The 15,786-nt window shown below is 36.9% G+C and overlaps 1 protein-coding gene across 1 annotated transcript in view; it reads left to right on the forward strand.

The window, feature by feature from the left end:
- The window catches only part of LOC138705023 (corticotropin-releasing factor-binding protein), a 706,376-nt gene that overhangs the window by 457,539 nt on the left and 233,051 nt on the right, over positions 1-15,786 (forward strand). Inside the window, exon 4 of the mRNA XM_069833566.1 lies at positions 1,851-2,061. Within this exon, the coding sequence (XP_069689667.1) occupies positions 1,851-2,061 (211 nt within the window). The remainder of the gene's footprint in view (positions 1-1,850; positions 2,062-15,786) is intronic.

Genomic DNA, 15,786 nt, shown 5'->3' on the forward strand with positions numbered 1-15,786 from the left:
ACATCCTCTAATGCAGTGGTCGTTAGCACTCGCTGAAATGTGCAATGGGTACGCGGTGCCGTCCCATGTGCACTGTCGTGCAACAGGGAGAGATAGAGAGCATACTCGCTAGCAGCTACGAGAGCACTATAGTGCACTGCGTTTTCCGCGGGTAAGAGAGGCTAGCCCCTGCGTGCTCTGTGCTGACGACCCCTGCCCTAATGGAACAAAAGCTAGAAAGACGAGTGAGTTGAACTGTGCCCTCAATTCTGAATTTTCTTCAACATTATATTGCTGCACCAATCCTTCGATCTGAAGCCGTCTCCAGAAAGACTGGGTAAAGTAAAAAAGACAACCAGCTACCTTAACTCCATCAAATTCACTTTTGATTAGTTTATAACAGTTACTTCGTAATCAATAGATATGACTCTTGGGTTTAATTGATTTTCAAAACGTCCCCCTACTTCTCATTTCAATACTCAAAAGAGTGATACGCCTCCCTGGTTTTCAGTTCCATCAGCGTCATTACTACAGGCATCCATTTCCCTTGTACGTTGACATGTATAGTGTAAAGTTGCAGCATGATTGAAGGAACGGACATAAAGGTCCCGTCCATTATCCAAAAATGGGACCGTAATAATTTATTTAAATGTGAATTAGTGGCAATGTATGATAAGTTCCACGTTGTCCTCCGGTTCAAAATACAACAGCCACCACCTATCTCCTTGTACGGTCTTAGTGTATCTGCCGGCTATAACGTTCAGTTTATCAATATTCCTTGGTTCAGGTGGTAGGTGCAGCTTCCTGACATGGCGCACAGTTTTTTTAATAGATGGTTTCTTAAGTAGATTCACATTGGCTTCGCTTGCAATACTCTGTAATTCATTTTGAATAATGACAGATGTTGGTTCTCGGAAAATCCTCGCCGTTGCCTTCATGTTATCCACACATTCCTTTGCCCTAATCCTTCCCTAGTCTGCAGAATGATTCTTGTGTTCAGACGGTTCTTTGACGACACTGCTTCCATCTTCTGACAACGTGACTGTTACATTACACCCGCCACGCATGTCACAGCGCCAAACAACTCCATTCTTATTTTCTCTAAGTCTCGTGTACATGTAGCCAAGATATATCAATTTGTCAGGCCTCTTTCTGAGTCTGTGAAGCGAATTTCTTCCGTCATAGTTCCGAATTAGTTTACAGCTTCTGGATTTCTTTTGTGTTACCATAGATATATATTATAAATTGTAGCGAATTTGAATATTGCCTTGAATTTTAATGTGTGGCTAATTGTCTTTCATACGAATTTCAATTATGTGGCGAATTTTCTTCGATACGAATTTCAATTATGTGGCGAGTTGCCTCTGTGGCCAATTTTCTGTGGCGAGTTGTCCCCAACCCAAAAAAAAAAAAGGTTGCGGAACACTGGAATGGAGCACAACAGAAAATATGGCACGATGGTTGAAATAAGTGGAATAAAGGTAAGAGAATAGTGAAAGGTAAATAGAAACGAATAAGTACATGGAATAAAGTGTGAGTGAGATTAGAATGGATCAAATGAGATGTAATGATTGAAATATAAAACAAATAGGAAACGAAATATTTTGGATTGAAATAAAATAATATGTGTAATAAGTAATTAACAAGGATAAGTTTAAAATAGATTACATTAGCAGAAATAAAATGGAATTGAAAATGACAGGAATCGCAATAAAGTAGAATAGAGACGAGAATGGAAATGCATGGCAAGACATAATGTAGAATTCAAGATGGTGGGATAAATCATGATAATTTAGAAAAGGATAGGATTAGCATTGAAATATGAGTGGGATGACTGTGGACAGTGATTGTAATCTTTTATATGCATGCAGTTCGTAGATGGCTGGGAGCTAAACCGGCAGTTCTTCCCAAGCCCGGAGGACCACCCGAAGCCGCTGAATCTGCGATACCGAGAATTCTGCGGCCAGCGGAAAGTGAAGCAAGTGATGGAGTCGTCGCAGAATGCAGCGCTTATTCAATACAGGATACCTGCACGTGCTAAGGGCTTCAGCTTTACAGTGCGATTCCCTAAGAACTCCACACGTGAGTAAAATATTGTGAAATTGAAGCAGAATTGCTGGATAACTTTCAGCCTTGGATATAGAAGTTATTTCGTTTCATTAAATTAAAATTCATCTATCATATTTTAATACTTCGAAGTCAACTAGGAAGTAGAAGAATAGGGATATCTTATGCGAAGTTTTACCGCTAGATGACAGGAGCTTCCATGTGGCGCAAGATGTTGTAGGGCTATGTTATGCCATATGCTACAGTTGATTACGTTTTGCCGCTTATTGGTTTTCTGTGCGTGTCAAAATTATATTTACAATTATTTTGTATAACCTAGTATAATTTAATATAATTCAATATTTTCTTACCTCATAATTTAATTTAATTTACAATAAATAATAACGTAAACCTGTATAATATTGAGCGATTCCCCGAGATGGGTGGGGAAATCTGCAGTATGCAGAATATAGATACGAGTAAATTGAATGTTCATGAACCTAAACGAGAACTTTGAGAACGAGGTGCACGAATAAAAAAATAGGAACTACCGGGATGTCGAAGGTGAATATTGCTCTCTTTCATGATTAGTATTTAAGAACCGTACACTAAAAACAGGATATGCATCCACCAATGTGGTTTTATTTTTTTAGGGAAGGAACTATCGAGATTGAATTCTTTGTATTTTTTTCTGTAGTTGCAGAAAGATCAAATGCAGTTTTTAATAGGATAATAAGTATAATATGATCGCAGTAGTATCACGATTAGTTGTGCGTTTTGTAGGTTAAGGACATGCACTTTTGAATACTATGTAGGATGATTTTGAAAATTTTAAGTTAAAACATGGTTTTAATAATTAGGGTACAGTACATTAAAAACATTATTCACGAAATGAATTTCACTATGGATCGTCCTGGATAATAAACATCCCAGTTTACCGAGAGTTTACTGCAGGTGTAAACTTCGACGACTCCTAGAAGTACTGGATACAATCTAAGCTAACATAGCTTGCTGTCGATGTTGCACATGTTTTTATTAATTTTTCTTTTTCCTCTTCCAAAATGAAACTGTAGTCAACAATTCCTTACTTGAAGTAGTTACTTTTGTTTAACAGCGAGCACTTTCGAGGCCAATTTAATTACTTATATTTTTAAGTTTTAAAGCATATATTCCGAATATTTCGGGACCTGATTGAAGACAATAAGCTTTCCCTGGTTTTTACTTATTGGAACATTACAAAAATTTGCCATTTTTATTTGTTTTAAGAGTATTTAATATACTAATACACAATGTATATCCTCAAAGTTTATATACCGAAAAACAAATGCACACGCAAAGCGCATCCCTCAAAGTACACTTGCGCTATTTGTTGGTGCTAGTTCAGGATATCCCTATAAGTTACCGTTATTTGCATAGAGATGACATCGATCTGAGGACGCTACAGAACACTCAGGGGCACGTAGGGGCGTTCATTGTAGATTTCGTCGGACCGGGGTGTTACGTGGCTGAATCGATAGGTGGAACCAAATCACGATACCTACAGTACAGATCACTACAGGATGCAGCAGGAAGTACTAACGGGATTTTCATACAGACGGCGTGGATCTAAGGAGACTGCAGAACTCTCAAGGGGACGGAGGAGCGTTCGTCGCAGACTCCGTCGGACGGGATGTTGTGTTCTGAATCGATATATAGCACCAAATAGTGAATCACGATACCTACAGGAATGTGATCTTGTAAACTTCAATCGTCCCTATTTAAGAAAGTCAGCACAATAAGCCACAGGCAGTGATGCAAAACTTCGTGCCCTAGTCCGTAAAAAATAAAAAGGACACGATGTTAAAAACAGATTCGTGTGACTAGCGACCGTGAAACTGACAACCAACCCATTTTTTGTGCTGCTAGCAACTAACCTTAAATACAAAGTCAAGTTATAAAGCTATGTAGAAGGGACCTATTTTACATCAAACATCTCTCTGCGTTGTTATACTGGATTGGACTGTCTACGTTCTATCTAACTTGACTACAGCCAGGATTAATGCTAATGAATTTGTATATTCATTTATTGAAGATTAAAAATTAAGATGTATTTTATCGGCTTGTTTACAGTACTCAGACGCCTTATGCTAGAAATGGAGTTACATGCGATCATTTAAATTTCTTTGCATAAACTGTCTACTGCTTTTCTCCTCCCGAGACACAATACATTTTTGACATAACTTGGCAGTTCAGATGTTTAGATTCTCAAACTCCTCTTTAAATATCACACGCACAGGAACAGACACGTCAATTCATGTTGTACTTCTGCATGCGTCAATCTTTTATGTAGTCTATTTCTGTGTCTACTATGTCTTTACCATAAGTACGAGTATGTTAATTTATACTAATAACGTTAAAATTCTATTGTAGTTTTGACTCTACTGTGACAGTGTGTTTTGTTTTCTTACACATCTCATGCAATATCCACTCTTGCTTCTATGAATTCAATAAATGTCCATCAGTGACAAGACGTGAAGTGTTGCTCCGTTTTGTCTCTGTGCGTGCTTGTGTCATGACTGTCTATACTACAAAAATGCAATGCACTTCTCTTGCGGCTTATCAAGCTATGCGTCATTCCAACATATCGGTACTACAGTCTGTGGTCGCCAACTGCACGGTTGTTTCAAGCTATAGAACAATACATAGTCTTCTGATGCAGTTCCGCATACAGGTCCTACCACTTTGCTTTACAATTTAGAAAAATTGGTCGATATACAAGTTACAAAAAATTGTATAATACTATGCCTGTGATATGAACTCCTGTATGTGTTTGTATTTATTCACAGTGCAAATGGGTAAATACCCGGTGGCAGTGGTAACTAATTACACTCAATAATGACAATTAATAATACATACAATCAAATAATAAATTAATAATAAATAATAATGTAATAATAAAATAATAACAATAGTATAATAATATTACCAAGGAGCATCATAAATTAAATGAAGCACGATTACTGAAAATAACATTTAAACTAAATCTAATTTGTATCTGAACCCTAAGTTCAAACTAAAACCCAACAGTATGATATGTTCATAGTACATGCACAAGTACATTTCAGCACTACACTCATTTCTCTGTCAACTCACTCACTGCACTGGAACTACGACACATTTCACTGACACTCTTCCGTTTCACTAACACTTCAAAAACGTTTCACTGTTCAAATACTTTGCACTACCACTATAAACTATAAAACTTCACTGGCACTAACACACTTCACTGAAACAACACACTTCTTCACTGATACAACACTTCAAATGACAAACATCAATTACTTCCTTTAAATAGCGTACACAATATGCTGCCGTCTAATAGTAAAGCCCTTAAGCCTATTTTTAAATATATTTTTGGTCATTGGTAAAGCCTTTAGTAAGTCTACAGGTAAAGCATTCCAGTCCCTGATAGTGCGATTGAGAAAAGAAAACTTTCCAGTGTCCGTCCTCTGTCTTGTTTCCCTCAATTTATGTGAATGGTTATTCCCTAAAGTGTAATTTGGCGGCTGCAACCTTTCTTTATTTCTCTCCAGGCAGGCTCACCTCTGTATATTTTGAACATTGCGCATGATCGAATTCGCGATCTCCTCTTCGTGAGTGTGTCTCATTTTAATGTTGAATTATTACGACAACACTTTAGAGCCCGTTTTTGAATCTTTTCCAATGTCTTAATATGTTCTAATCTGTAAGGATCCCAACATGCAGCACCATATTCCATTACTGGACGAACTAGTGACTTATATGCAATCTCTTTGTATTTATGAGAGCCTTTTCTTAGCATTCTCATCACAAAATGTAACGCTCTCCATGCTTTTCCCCCCTTTGCGAGTAATGTGTTCTCCTCAGCCGAGATCGCTGGTAAAATTTATTCCTAGATATTTACATTTGTTGACTTCCGGAATGGTTTCACTGTCTAACGTATAAGATGTGATTATTTTATTTCTTTTTCTTGTAAAATGGACGGATTTGCTCTTTAGAGAATTTCTTTCATTTTTTAGGCCAATGCCCAATCGTTTATTACAGTAATGTAATTCTGAAGAAGAGTAGTATCTTCATGACTTTTTATTTCCCTGTGTACGATACAATCATCCGCGACTAAGCGAACCCTGGACAAGATGTTAACTGACAGATCATTTACAAAAGCCAGGAATAGAAGAGGCCTCAAGACACTCCCCTGTGGGACTCCGAAATTAATTTCTATTAGGCTCCATAATTCCTCCCCACTTGTACTTTCTGAGTGCAACAAGTTAAAAATTCTTTGACTACTGGAGTACTCTGAAATCAACCCCCATTGATTGTAGTTTAACCAACAATATATCGTGTGGAACTACATCGAATGCGCGTGAAAAGTCAATAATCACTGTATCTACTTGGCTGTTTGAATGTATTCTGTCTGCTAAATCCTGACATACAGTTACCAATTGACTCTCACATGAGTAGCCCCCCGAAACCCTTGCTGACAATTATGTAACTAATTTGAATCATTTCAATGCTGCCTTAGATATGCTGAAATCAAGTGTTCCATCTGTTTGCAAACAATAGAGGTGAAGCTGAATAGTCTGTAATTTTTTGTCTCTGAGCGAGACCCTGACTTATAAATTGGCACCACTATTGCAACTTTCCAATCTCGCGGAACAATACCATTGTTTATTGATACTTGAAATATAAGCACTAGATAGGGAATCGTGGCTTCCTTTTCAATTTTAACATGTCTCCGACGATACCATCAGGTTCTACTGATTCATGAGTTTTCAATTTAGAGATCCTTCTCCTTATGTCCCTAGGCTTGATAGAAAACTGACCCGTGTTTTCCACAGAAGCTCAATTAGATATTATTTCCCTCATCCCAAAAACAGTGGCATAATAAGAATTTACTATTTCTACGTTTTCCCTGTCCTGTACAATAAATTGAGATCATTTTTTAGAAGGAGGCTCGAATAGTTTTCCTTGCGTCGTCCCTTCACATATTTATAAAATTCCCCCAGCCGTTTTGTTTACCTTTTGAAAATTTGTTTAGATAATTTTCCTGAGCTATCTTGTTCGCATTAAGCTATTCTTTCGATAATTGTGTGAATTTTGTTTGTTTTACAGCGCTTTCTTTGCGCAGGCTGTAGGATTGCCTTAGTTTTCTTTTGAATTTCCCAACGTATTTATAATAATATTCCGGATCGGGATTGTTTGATAAACGTTTAACCGGGAAAAATTTCAGTATTCCTGTTAATATAATCTGCGTGAACTCCACCCAGTATTGGTATACATTACTGCCCTTTACTACCCATAATGAGTACTTTTCTCTGAGATAATTTGGAAGCCTTGTTTGTCGACTTTGTTATATTGCAAAATATTTTTGATCTTTGTTCCGCTTTGCTTGTACTTAGCATTAAATAATATTTCAAGAATTACCGCGTAGTTGTCACTAATACCAGCAATCACTTCAGTATCTGCAACTATTTCTGAAGATCTTAAAAGAAATATGTCTAGTAGGGAATGTCCCATTGTTGCTCTATTTGTTACTTGGGTTGAGTTATGTTTTCAGATGAGTGAGTTTACTAATGACTGCGCCTGACCCATCCCTCCCTCTATTGTATCCTGCTGTTTACCTGGGGCAAATTTAGGTCTCCGTGACGATAACATATTGACCGCGAATTTGTTTATTTTCCAACATATCTCTTATTTTACACAGTACTTTCAATCCATGTAAAGGTTAATTTCTTGGTCTACAGAATACGTCTGTTACGGTAACAATTAATATTAGAAGAGAAAAACCCTCTCCGGCGCCGAGGATCGAACTCGGATCCTTGGTTCTACGTGCCAAGCGCTCTAACCATTGAGCTACGCCGAAGTTCGAATATTAATTGTTACCATAACAGACGTATTCAGTAGGACCAAAAAATTAATCTTTACATAGATTTATCGAGCAACAGTGCATATTACTGTGGAATATCGGCCACCAAGTCACTCAACTGAGTGTGCTCCTTGTATAATGGGTTGATTTAATAAAAAAAATGTCAACATACAGTCGAACTTGGAGCCAAGCCACAAAGAGAAAAATACTGAAGGAGAGGAATTCGATCCGCGGTGCTGTGGATTGAACTTCGGCGTAGCTCAATGGTTAGAGCGCTTGGTACGTAGAACTAAGAACCCGGGTCCGATCCCCGGTGCCGGAGCGAATTTTCTCCTCTAATATTAACAGTACGTTCAAGCCTTCTTTCGGAGCCCTGTATAAACCGACGATGTGTAATATGTTTCGCGAATAATCATCCGCTATGTCTACACCCAATATTTCGAACTCCTAGTCTTAAAACTTTTCCGCGCTCTCCCTACCTCTTCCTCCTCTTCCTACACGCTCGTGTCTGTATGTCACATAATCGTTTCTAAATACTTCCAAGTCTGTTAATTCGCTGGAAAGCCATGATTCCGTTCCTATTATGACGTCAGGATTATGCGAATCTACTAGGTTCCAGAATTCAATTGATTTATTATAAATGCTTTTACAATTGACCTGCAGTATAAAAAAAATTCGAACCACATTACATAATATTGCGATCCCTGATGTTTCCGCTGTGGCCGCCGCTACCGCCTCCGTCACCCCCGTTGTCACCGTCGCTAATAGTACATAGTATTTGCCGTCGTCATTTCCGGTCGTTGCTCCTCCCCGTTGATGCCGTTCTCTAGAACAGCGCTTCTAGTTAGGTCGCTCCTCTTCGATTTATATGGACTCCGTCATGTCCCAGGTCCCAGTCACCGATCCACGAATTTGGGTCCACGAATGTTGCTCCCGTTCTATCTGTCACCCAGTCGAATCCCTCATTGATTCGTCCAATTCGAATCCAGTGACATCTCTTCGCCGCACTATCCCACAGATAATTTGTTTTTCCTGGGGCTACAGCTCCTTCGTCCTTACTGCCAAGTCGTACATATTTCCCATAACATACTCAAATCGTCGCCTCAGGCCATTGGTCCCCACATGTAATACAGTTTTTCGTCCCTTTTCTTCTGATGCTCCGATTTGTGTCTCAGCTCTTCGATTCCTATCCCCGGGTAGTACACCACTTCGAGGTCCTTATTTTCCTATCCCACATGTCGCACCATGGAATCTCCTGTCACTAATATCTACTTCTCATCGCTCACCTCCTGGTGTCTTTCCTCGCGCACTCGCCTGTTGTCAGCTTCCATCTCTCTCACCTGTTCTTCCGGTTACTGCAACTTTCCTTTTAGCTCAGCTACCTCTTTCTTTAGCAATTTAGTTCCTTTATCCGTGGTCACAACTATGTCCCTGATTCATTCCTTACACCTCCAATTATCTTCAATATGCTGGTTCCTCTTGTGTTTTTGGCAACTGTGCTGTACAGTAGACCAGTCTTTAGATTGTTCCTACTTACTCCGCACTTCACAGATCCTGAGTTCAGTTCCACTCCTCGAATCACCAACAGTATGGCTAATATCAGAATCGCAAAACTGCTTAGAGTCGGTTCCGCACTCCCCTGGCCTGAAGCTGCAGGGATCCACTTCAGCGTCCGCACCGTCCAGGTACCGACCCTCGCCCTACACTGCTATACTAAAAGCCAGGTTATGAACCGATTAAACCGGAAGCAACGTTCTATTGCTCTCTTTCTGAGCTCTATTGCCACATAGTGGCGCGAGATTAAAAGCATGTTCAGCGTTTGTCACCGAAATGTTTAAAATAACTACTGTCTATAGTTCTCGATAACACTATCAACAATATTACTAATTAAAATTACTGTTTTTAAGAAAGCACTAGCTAATGAAGCTGGTACGAAATTCGACTCGTAATGCACGTGGTACTGCAAATGAACTGGGAAGTTTGGCTACACTGTCTCCGTGATTCTGTTGCCAGATTTTCGTTAGCAGACGACATTTTCACGTGAGGTCCAATGAAAAGCTCCGTTCTCCTTCCCCCCTCGCCCCGCCATACTCAACGTGTCATCGCTGCACAGGCTACCCCTCTAACCAGCACTTTCCTCTCGCCCTCCCAACTACTTCCTGTTTAGTAGGTTCATAACCCGGCTTTTAATATAGTTCACATCCCTTTCTACCTGCTCCTCATGATGACCTGCTCTCGACTGACTACCCGTTCTCGAAGCTGGTTAATAACATTTATGGTTTCTTCATTCTAAACTTAATGTTCTTTACAGCACAATGGTATTTATCTCTGATTATAGAAATAGTAACCTGAACATGAAATGAAATGAACTTCAAATGTAACGATGTATATCAAATGGAAACTACTGTATTCTCATAGCTAATGGAAGACTTTGGAAAGTACTTATTTTCCTATAGCGTCATTTATGATTATTCCACTCACAGATCTCAATATCAACAAAATCCACTCAACAGTTTACAAAACATTGCTGTACACGGATACAAGACAGGCGTCATATTTCAAGTCATTTGTTTGTCAGAGGGACTAAAATCACGCATATCGTTGAAGGTATCTAAACCAATTTTTTCAGCACCTCTACCGAGTAGTGACAGTTTGTGCAAAACTTAATAAACATTGAGGTAGCGTGCTGATAATCTTGTGAACCTTCATAATCCCCGTAACAAAGCAGTGGGAGTAATGAAAAAACATGTCTGATTAGACTCCGTATACCATCGAGCAGAGGTTAGTGATAGCGGTTTGGCTTCATGAAAAACCCCAATCCGGCGACACCGTGGATTCCATGAATATAAAATCGTATGGAACTGTAAAGGAAAGCAGCAATATTGGGGTGGGAAAAACGCGCATTCACTAGGGGCAGTGTGAAATTTCATTCCCGAAGTGGCAAACCGATAACGAGGAGGGAACATGCCACGCGTTGAGGCATCACTGTAGAAATATCCACAGAAATCCACTTAGAAAAGGTCTGCAGATCTTGCCATCGCTCGTTCGACCATGTTGGATCTCATAAAACATAATTTAATGTTAAAGATTTACCATTGTACGCGAATGGATTTAGTGATGCTGACTTGTTAACTGTAAAGGTTATTCAGAAACGGAATTTTATTTGTAATAAATTGTAATCCTTGGTTAACTTTTCTGTTGTAAATATGGAGGCTTGCAGAATTCAGTAAGGATATCACTATAATGATCATTCATATTATACCAGCTCGGTTTACATACACATAGTATTTAGAAACAAAAAAAATGATTACTGAAATTGTAATCATATCTAAAGAAGCTATTAAGACAACATAAAATGTGAATTGTGATCTTAAATAGTTTATTTTACTTTCCACTTACTGTAATCACAGAGCATAGTTTTCTCACATGTCAGTTTACCAAATGGAGTGTAAGTAATAAAGAATTCTTTCAATTTCAATCAATCAAAGCCATGTATTAATATAATGTTCCTTAAATTGCGGATACTTTTTATGGATGTTTTGCTTGAAGTCCAGATCACAGATTAGGATGGACTTTCGCCTTTTCAAAAGAATTTCGAGATCATTCATGCAATTATAAAAGTAAATAACCTTAAAAACAGCAGTGGTTCACTAGTAAATTGAACCAGTTTATGAACGTACAATTACGTTCATCAGCGAGGGTGGTTCTGGACGAAACTGACAAATTAACTGAAGACGAATGGTTTTTACAGAGTATTCTTGCAGACTAGTCTTATAGAGATCCCAGTGTCTCCTCCTAAGAGGAACACGCTGTATTCGTAAACATTTTTGCCACAGAGAGTTGCCCTTCGTGCACGATATGAAGTGGTCGATACGCAACAGTGTGATGATTATAATGATTAATGAAGTAATAGTAAAATTCCACTAGTACCTTGCGAAAATCTACCATCTAACAGCGTTCTCTCTGTCACAAATTCCATATGGATACGAGATTCCAACCTGCGTTACCAGCAGCGTGGCGAGTCCTCTCTCTACTCTAGCCTGTCACTGCAACAATATGGTTGGTTTACTTTCACTTTTTGTCGCTGATGATTTGCAATTATTTCCTGTTCGGTAGGGTATATTACTGTTTAGAAGACAATATAAATTTTATTGATCCATTTAAACGAATAATGAAAGCAATACCCCACTTATTAATAAACTAAGAGTAATATATCAATGTCTTCGTATGAAATACACTCAATATATCCATTAAGGTAATAGGTGTAGCTTTGAGCATTGAAGAATTTGCAATATGAAACATTTATTTCTCAGTGTACATAGCTTATATGTACACTGTTGCAAATTAACATACATAAAACGGTATAGTGAATTGATTCTAAATTCATTGACATAAATTTAAGTATATCACTTAATTATTTAAAATGGCGTTTAGTCCTCCTCAACTCAACCACATTTCAAAATTTGAATGTTCACCTATTTTCCTTTTCCTACATAGCTTTACAAGACTAACCACAATCAGATTTCTAGATATACAAGATGGCCCAGTCAAACGGAAAGATTTGGAGAGGGTAAGAATGAATATAACAGTCTCTTCTCTACCTACTTACTTTACAATTTATGACTCCTTAGGCGGTGACGTCACTATCTCCGCGTTCCCTAATAAACAGGTTGTTTCTCACTACCATGTTTTGTTAAATGGTGCTCATCGTTCCTGCAAACTGCAATTAATTAAATTTAATGCTCATAAGAAATCTCTCCATGCCCATAAGGTAACGGTATAGTGCGCGGTTTCATCAACTGGAATAATCGGCCCATTCGTTTTTTTCAGAATGAGGCCGGAAATGCAGTGGTGTTAATTCAGTGCGATATGTTGAAATGATACAGAACTTTTTTACACTACAACTCGCCCATTTTCCAGTGAATGAAAGTACAGTGTTTCAACAGGACGGAGCAACAAGCCACACCGCAAGATTTCGATGGATGCTGTGAATGCTTTGTTCCCGGGCCGCGTCATTTCTCGGAACGGGGATATCGCTTGGCCTCCTAGGTCACCTGATTTAACGGTATGTGATTTCATCCTTAGGGGGTTACCACAAAACGAAGGTATTTGGGGACAATCCACCCAGAACAATTCCAGCCCTAAAACAACGTATACGAGAAGAGGTCGCTGCGATACCCGTCAATATGCTGAGAGGAGTTATGCAACAGTTCGTGACCAGACTCGAAGAATGTGTGCGTTTCAATGGAGGTCACTTGGCTGACGTAATTTTTAAGAAATAATTTTTTCTTGTTGCATACCTAATGGTTATTCATGTACTTGTCATGTCTACTCATTAAATTGATACAATAATAACTTTTCATTCTTATTTGCGCCTTGAAACCTTTCCGTTTGACTGGCCCAGCTTGTATATATAATATTTTAAATTTATATTTAAATTAAATGTAACATGTTTTCAAACATTTTTGTTCAAAATTATTTTTCTAGACAAAGTATTTAACAGGGGCTTCACTATGGTCATTTTTGTAGATAATAATATGTATGTGCACAAGAAATAAATTCATCAAATTCTGTTCAGTAGTTTCAGTATTATCACGTAATTGAATTTCAAAATGTAGTTAGTAGGAAAATAGCGTTGAAGATATAATATCTACAGCGCCTTGCATTTAAAGCTCATAACGTTGAAAGTATAACACAAGTATTGAAATAATTGTTTTACCAAACTAAACTTAAATAAATGGTGCATATTTTTTTAATTATTTAAAAAAATCGATTTTTGAAGTTGTTAAATTGTACCTTCTCCCTTAACTGAAAGTAATTTCCGTAATACCGCACTTTTAATTGAATTTTAATCTTATCAAATCTCATTGTGTTCATAATAGAAACGAATATTTCAATTGAATCAGTTAGTTCCAAAACTCAGCATGTCCATAAAATTTGAAAAAAAAAAAAAAAAATGAGTTAGTGCATGCTATGTGTTCTTCATGGACGTCTGCATAGAATGGCAAAACGTTTTATTCCAATATCCAACATTTCACGTATATATTAAATAATCAATTTTCTGTTTTGTTTCAAAATCAAACATGTCCATGGTACCTCACGTTGCGAAAGTCAACATATTCTCATAAAATTAAATTATAATATTATTAGTGTTTTTTTTATTCTAGTTATTACTGGCAAAAAATCAAAGGTAATGCAATAAAAATTTTAATTATTCATCAGTGAACAATTTATTTCTAATATTAAATGCATTTCCTCATAATTTACATTACTAATAGCTCTAAAGAAGTTGAACATTCAGATAAAAATTGTTTGTTGCTTTGAAATAGATTCAGAAAACAAGACGAGATGTTTTGAGAGTAAAATCTCTCCATCAGAACCAGAACGGGATAGAAGAATGACGAGGGATGTGTCTTCATGGAAAAAAAGACAGACATAGAATGGAACAAAATAAAAATTAAACCATGTTAGGTATGATGAGTAAGTTGCTGAAAGATAAGCCACCAATGAATATAATCACTATAAAAGTAATATTTCCAATCCCTTAACATTCTTACATGTTGCCTGATAGAGTATTCTGGCGCTTTGAGAAAGTTGTTTGAAGAGGGGGAGTCATTGCAAACCGAGATGAATATAGAGACTTTTTTTTTTTTTTTTTTTTTTTTTTTTTTTAAATTTTTGAACATTGATTATTGCTCTAGGGCTCTTTGATTTCAAGGAGAGTGTGACTGAAATTCTGAAGCCATCTGCAAATTGGTATTTCTAATTTGCTCCATCTAAAATACTTATTTTTATACAGGAATAAACTTCATCAATTCAGGGAGAAACTATCTCATTACAGAATATATTGTTGCATCAAAACGTGTTTGCAGGAAAAGGAAGAGCATTTCATACATTACTCCTGTACCTATATGTTTAGGTGTTGTACCTAAACCAGCAAAGGTCACTGATGTTACGAACCTTATCAGAAAGTATTACGGTGATGAGGTTATAACTGGCAGACAATTCGATGCCTTAAATTTCATGAAAGATTAATTCATTCTGCTGGAATTGAGAACCAAGGAGAACAGGAGAAAGATGATCCCTAAATGGGAGACAACGACCTTAATTTGTGAAGAGATTTTCAGACTTGAATTAAAAGAAATATTCAGTTTATATACCGTACTAACATTAATATTACGTATTCATATATTTTTAGAACATAATAATAATAATAATAATAATAATAATAATAATAATAATAATAATAATAATAATAATAATAATAATAGAAGAAGAAGTGTTGCTTCCTTTCCTTGTAACATTAATTTTAAACGAAAGGTTCACTAATTTCCTCTCATTTTCAATCAGAAACTTCACTTGTCCCAGAGAAAGTGTTGCAAATCACAACATGTCCATTTATACCTTTCAAAACTCTTCATGTCCAACACATTTTTTAAAATATTTACTTACAATTAGCACAAATATTATTACAATAGTTCCAATATGTACTTAATCCATTAATTTTATTACACAGAAGATTAATAAAAATTTGTCTGACCAAAAATATGGATTAGCCAACAAATTTAATTCATACAGATTTTAATGTATTAACTATTGAACAAATTTATAAATATAGTTACTAACTTACTACCACAGAAATCAAATAAAACATAAATCTAATCGACGTGAATATCGTACTTGACGACAAAAGTCTACTTTTCCATTAATTGAGCTTAATGTCATACAAGTGCAACTCTCAAACATGGTGTTAATTTCGGCCCAAGACTTTATAATAAAATTACAAACCATTTTCCAAATTTGAAATATTGTAAAATTGAAGCTTTTAAAAGAGAAATTTGTAAAATTATCCATGGTATATAATATTAAAAAATGTA

This window comes from Periplaneta americana, chromosome 8 (genome assembly GCF_040183065.1).
Source record: "Periplaneta americana isolate PAMFEO1 chromosome 8, P.americana_PAMFEO1_priV1, whole genome shotgun sequence".
NCBI lineage: Eukaryota > Metazoa > Arthropoda > Insecta > Blattodea > Blattidae > Periplaneta > Periplaneta americana.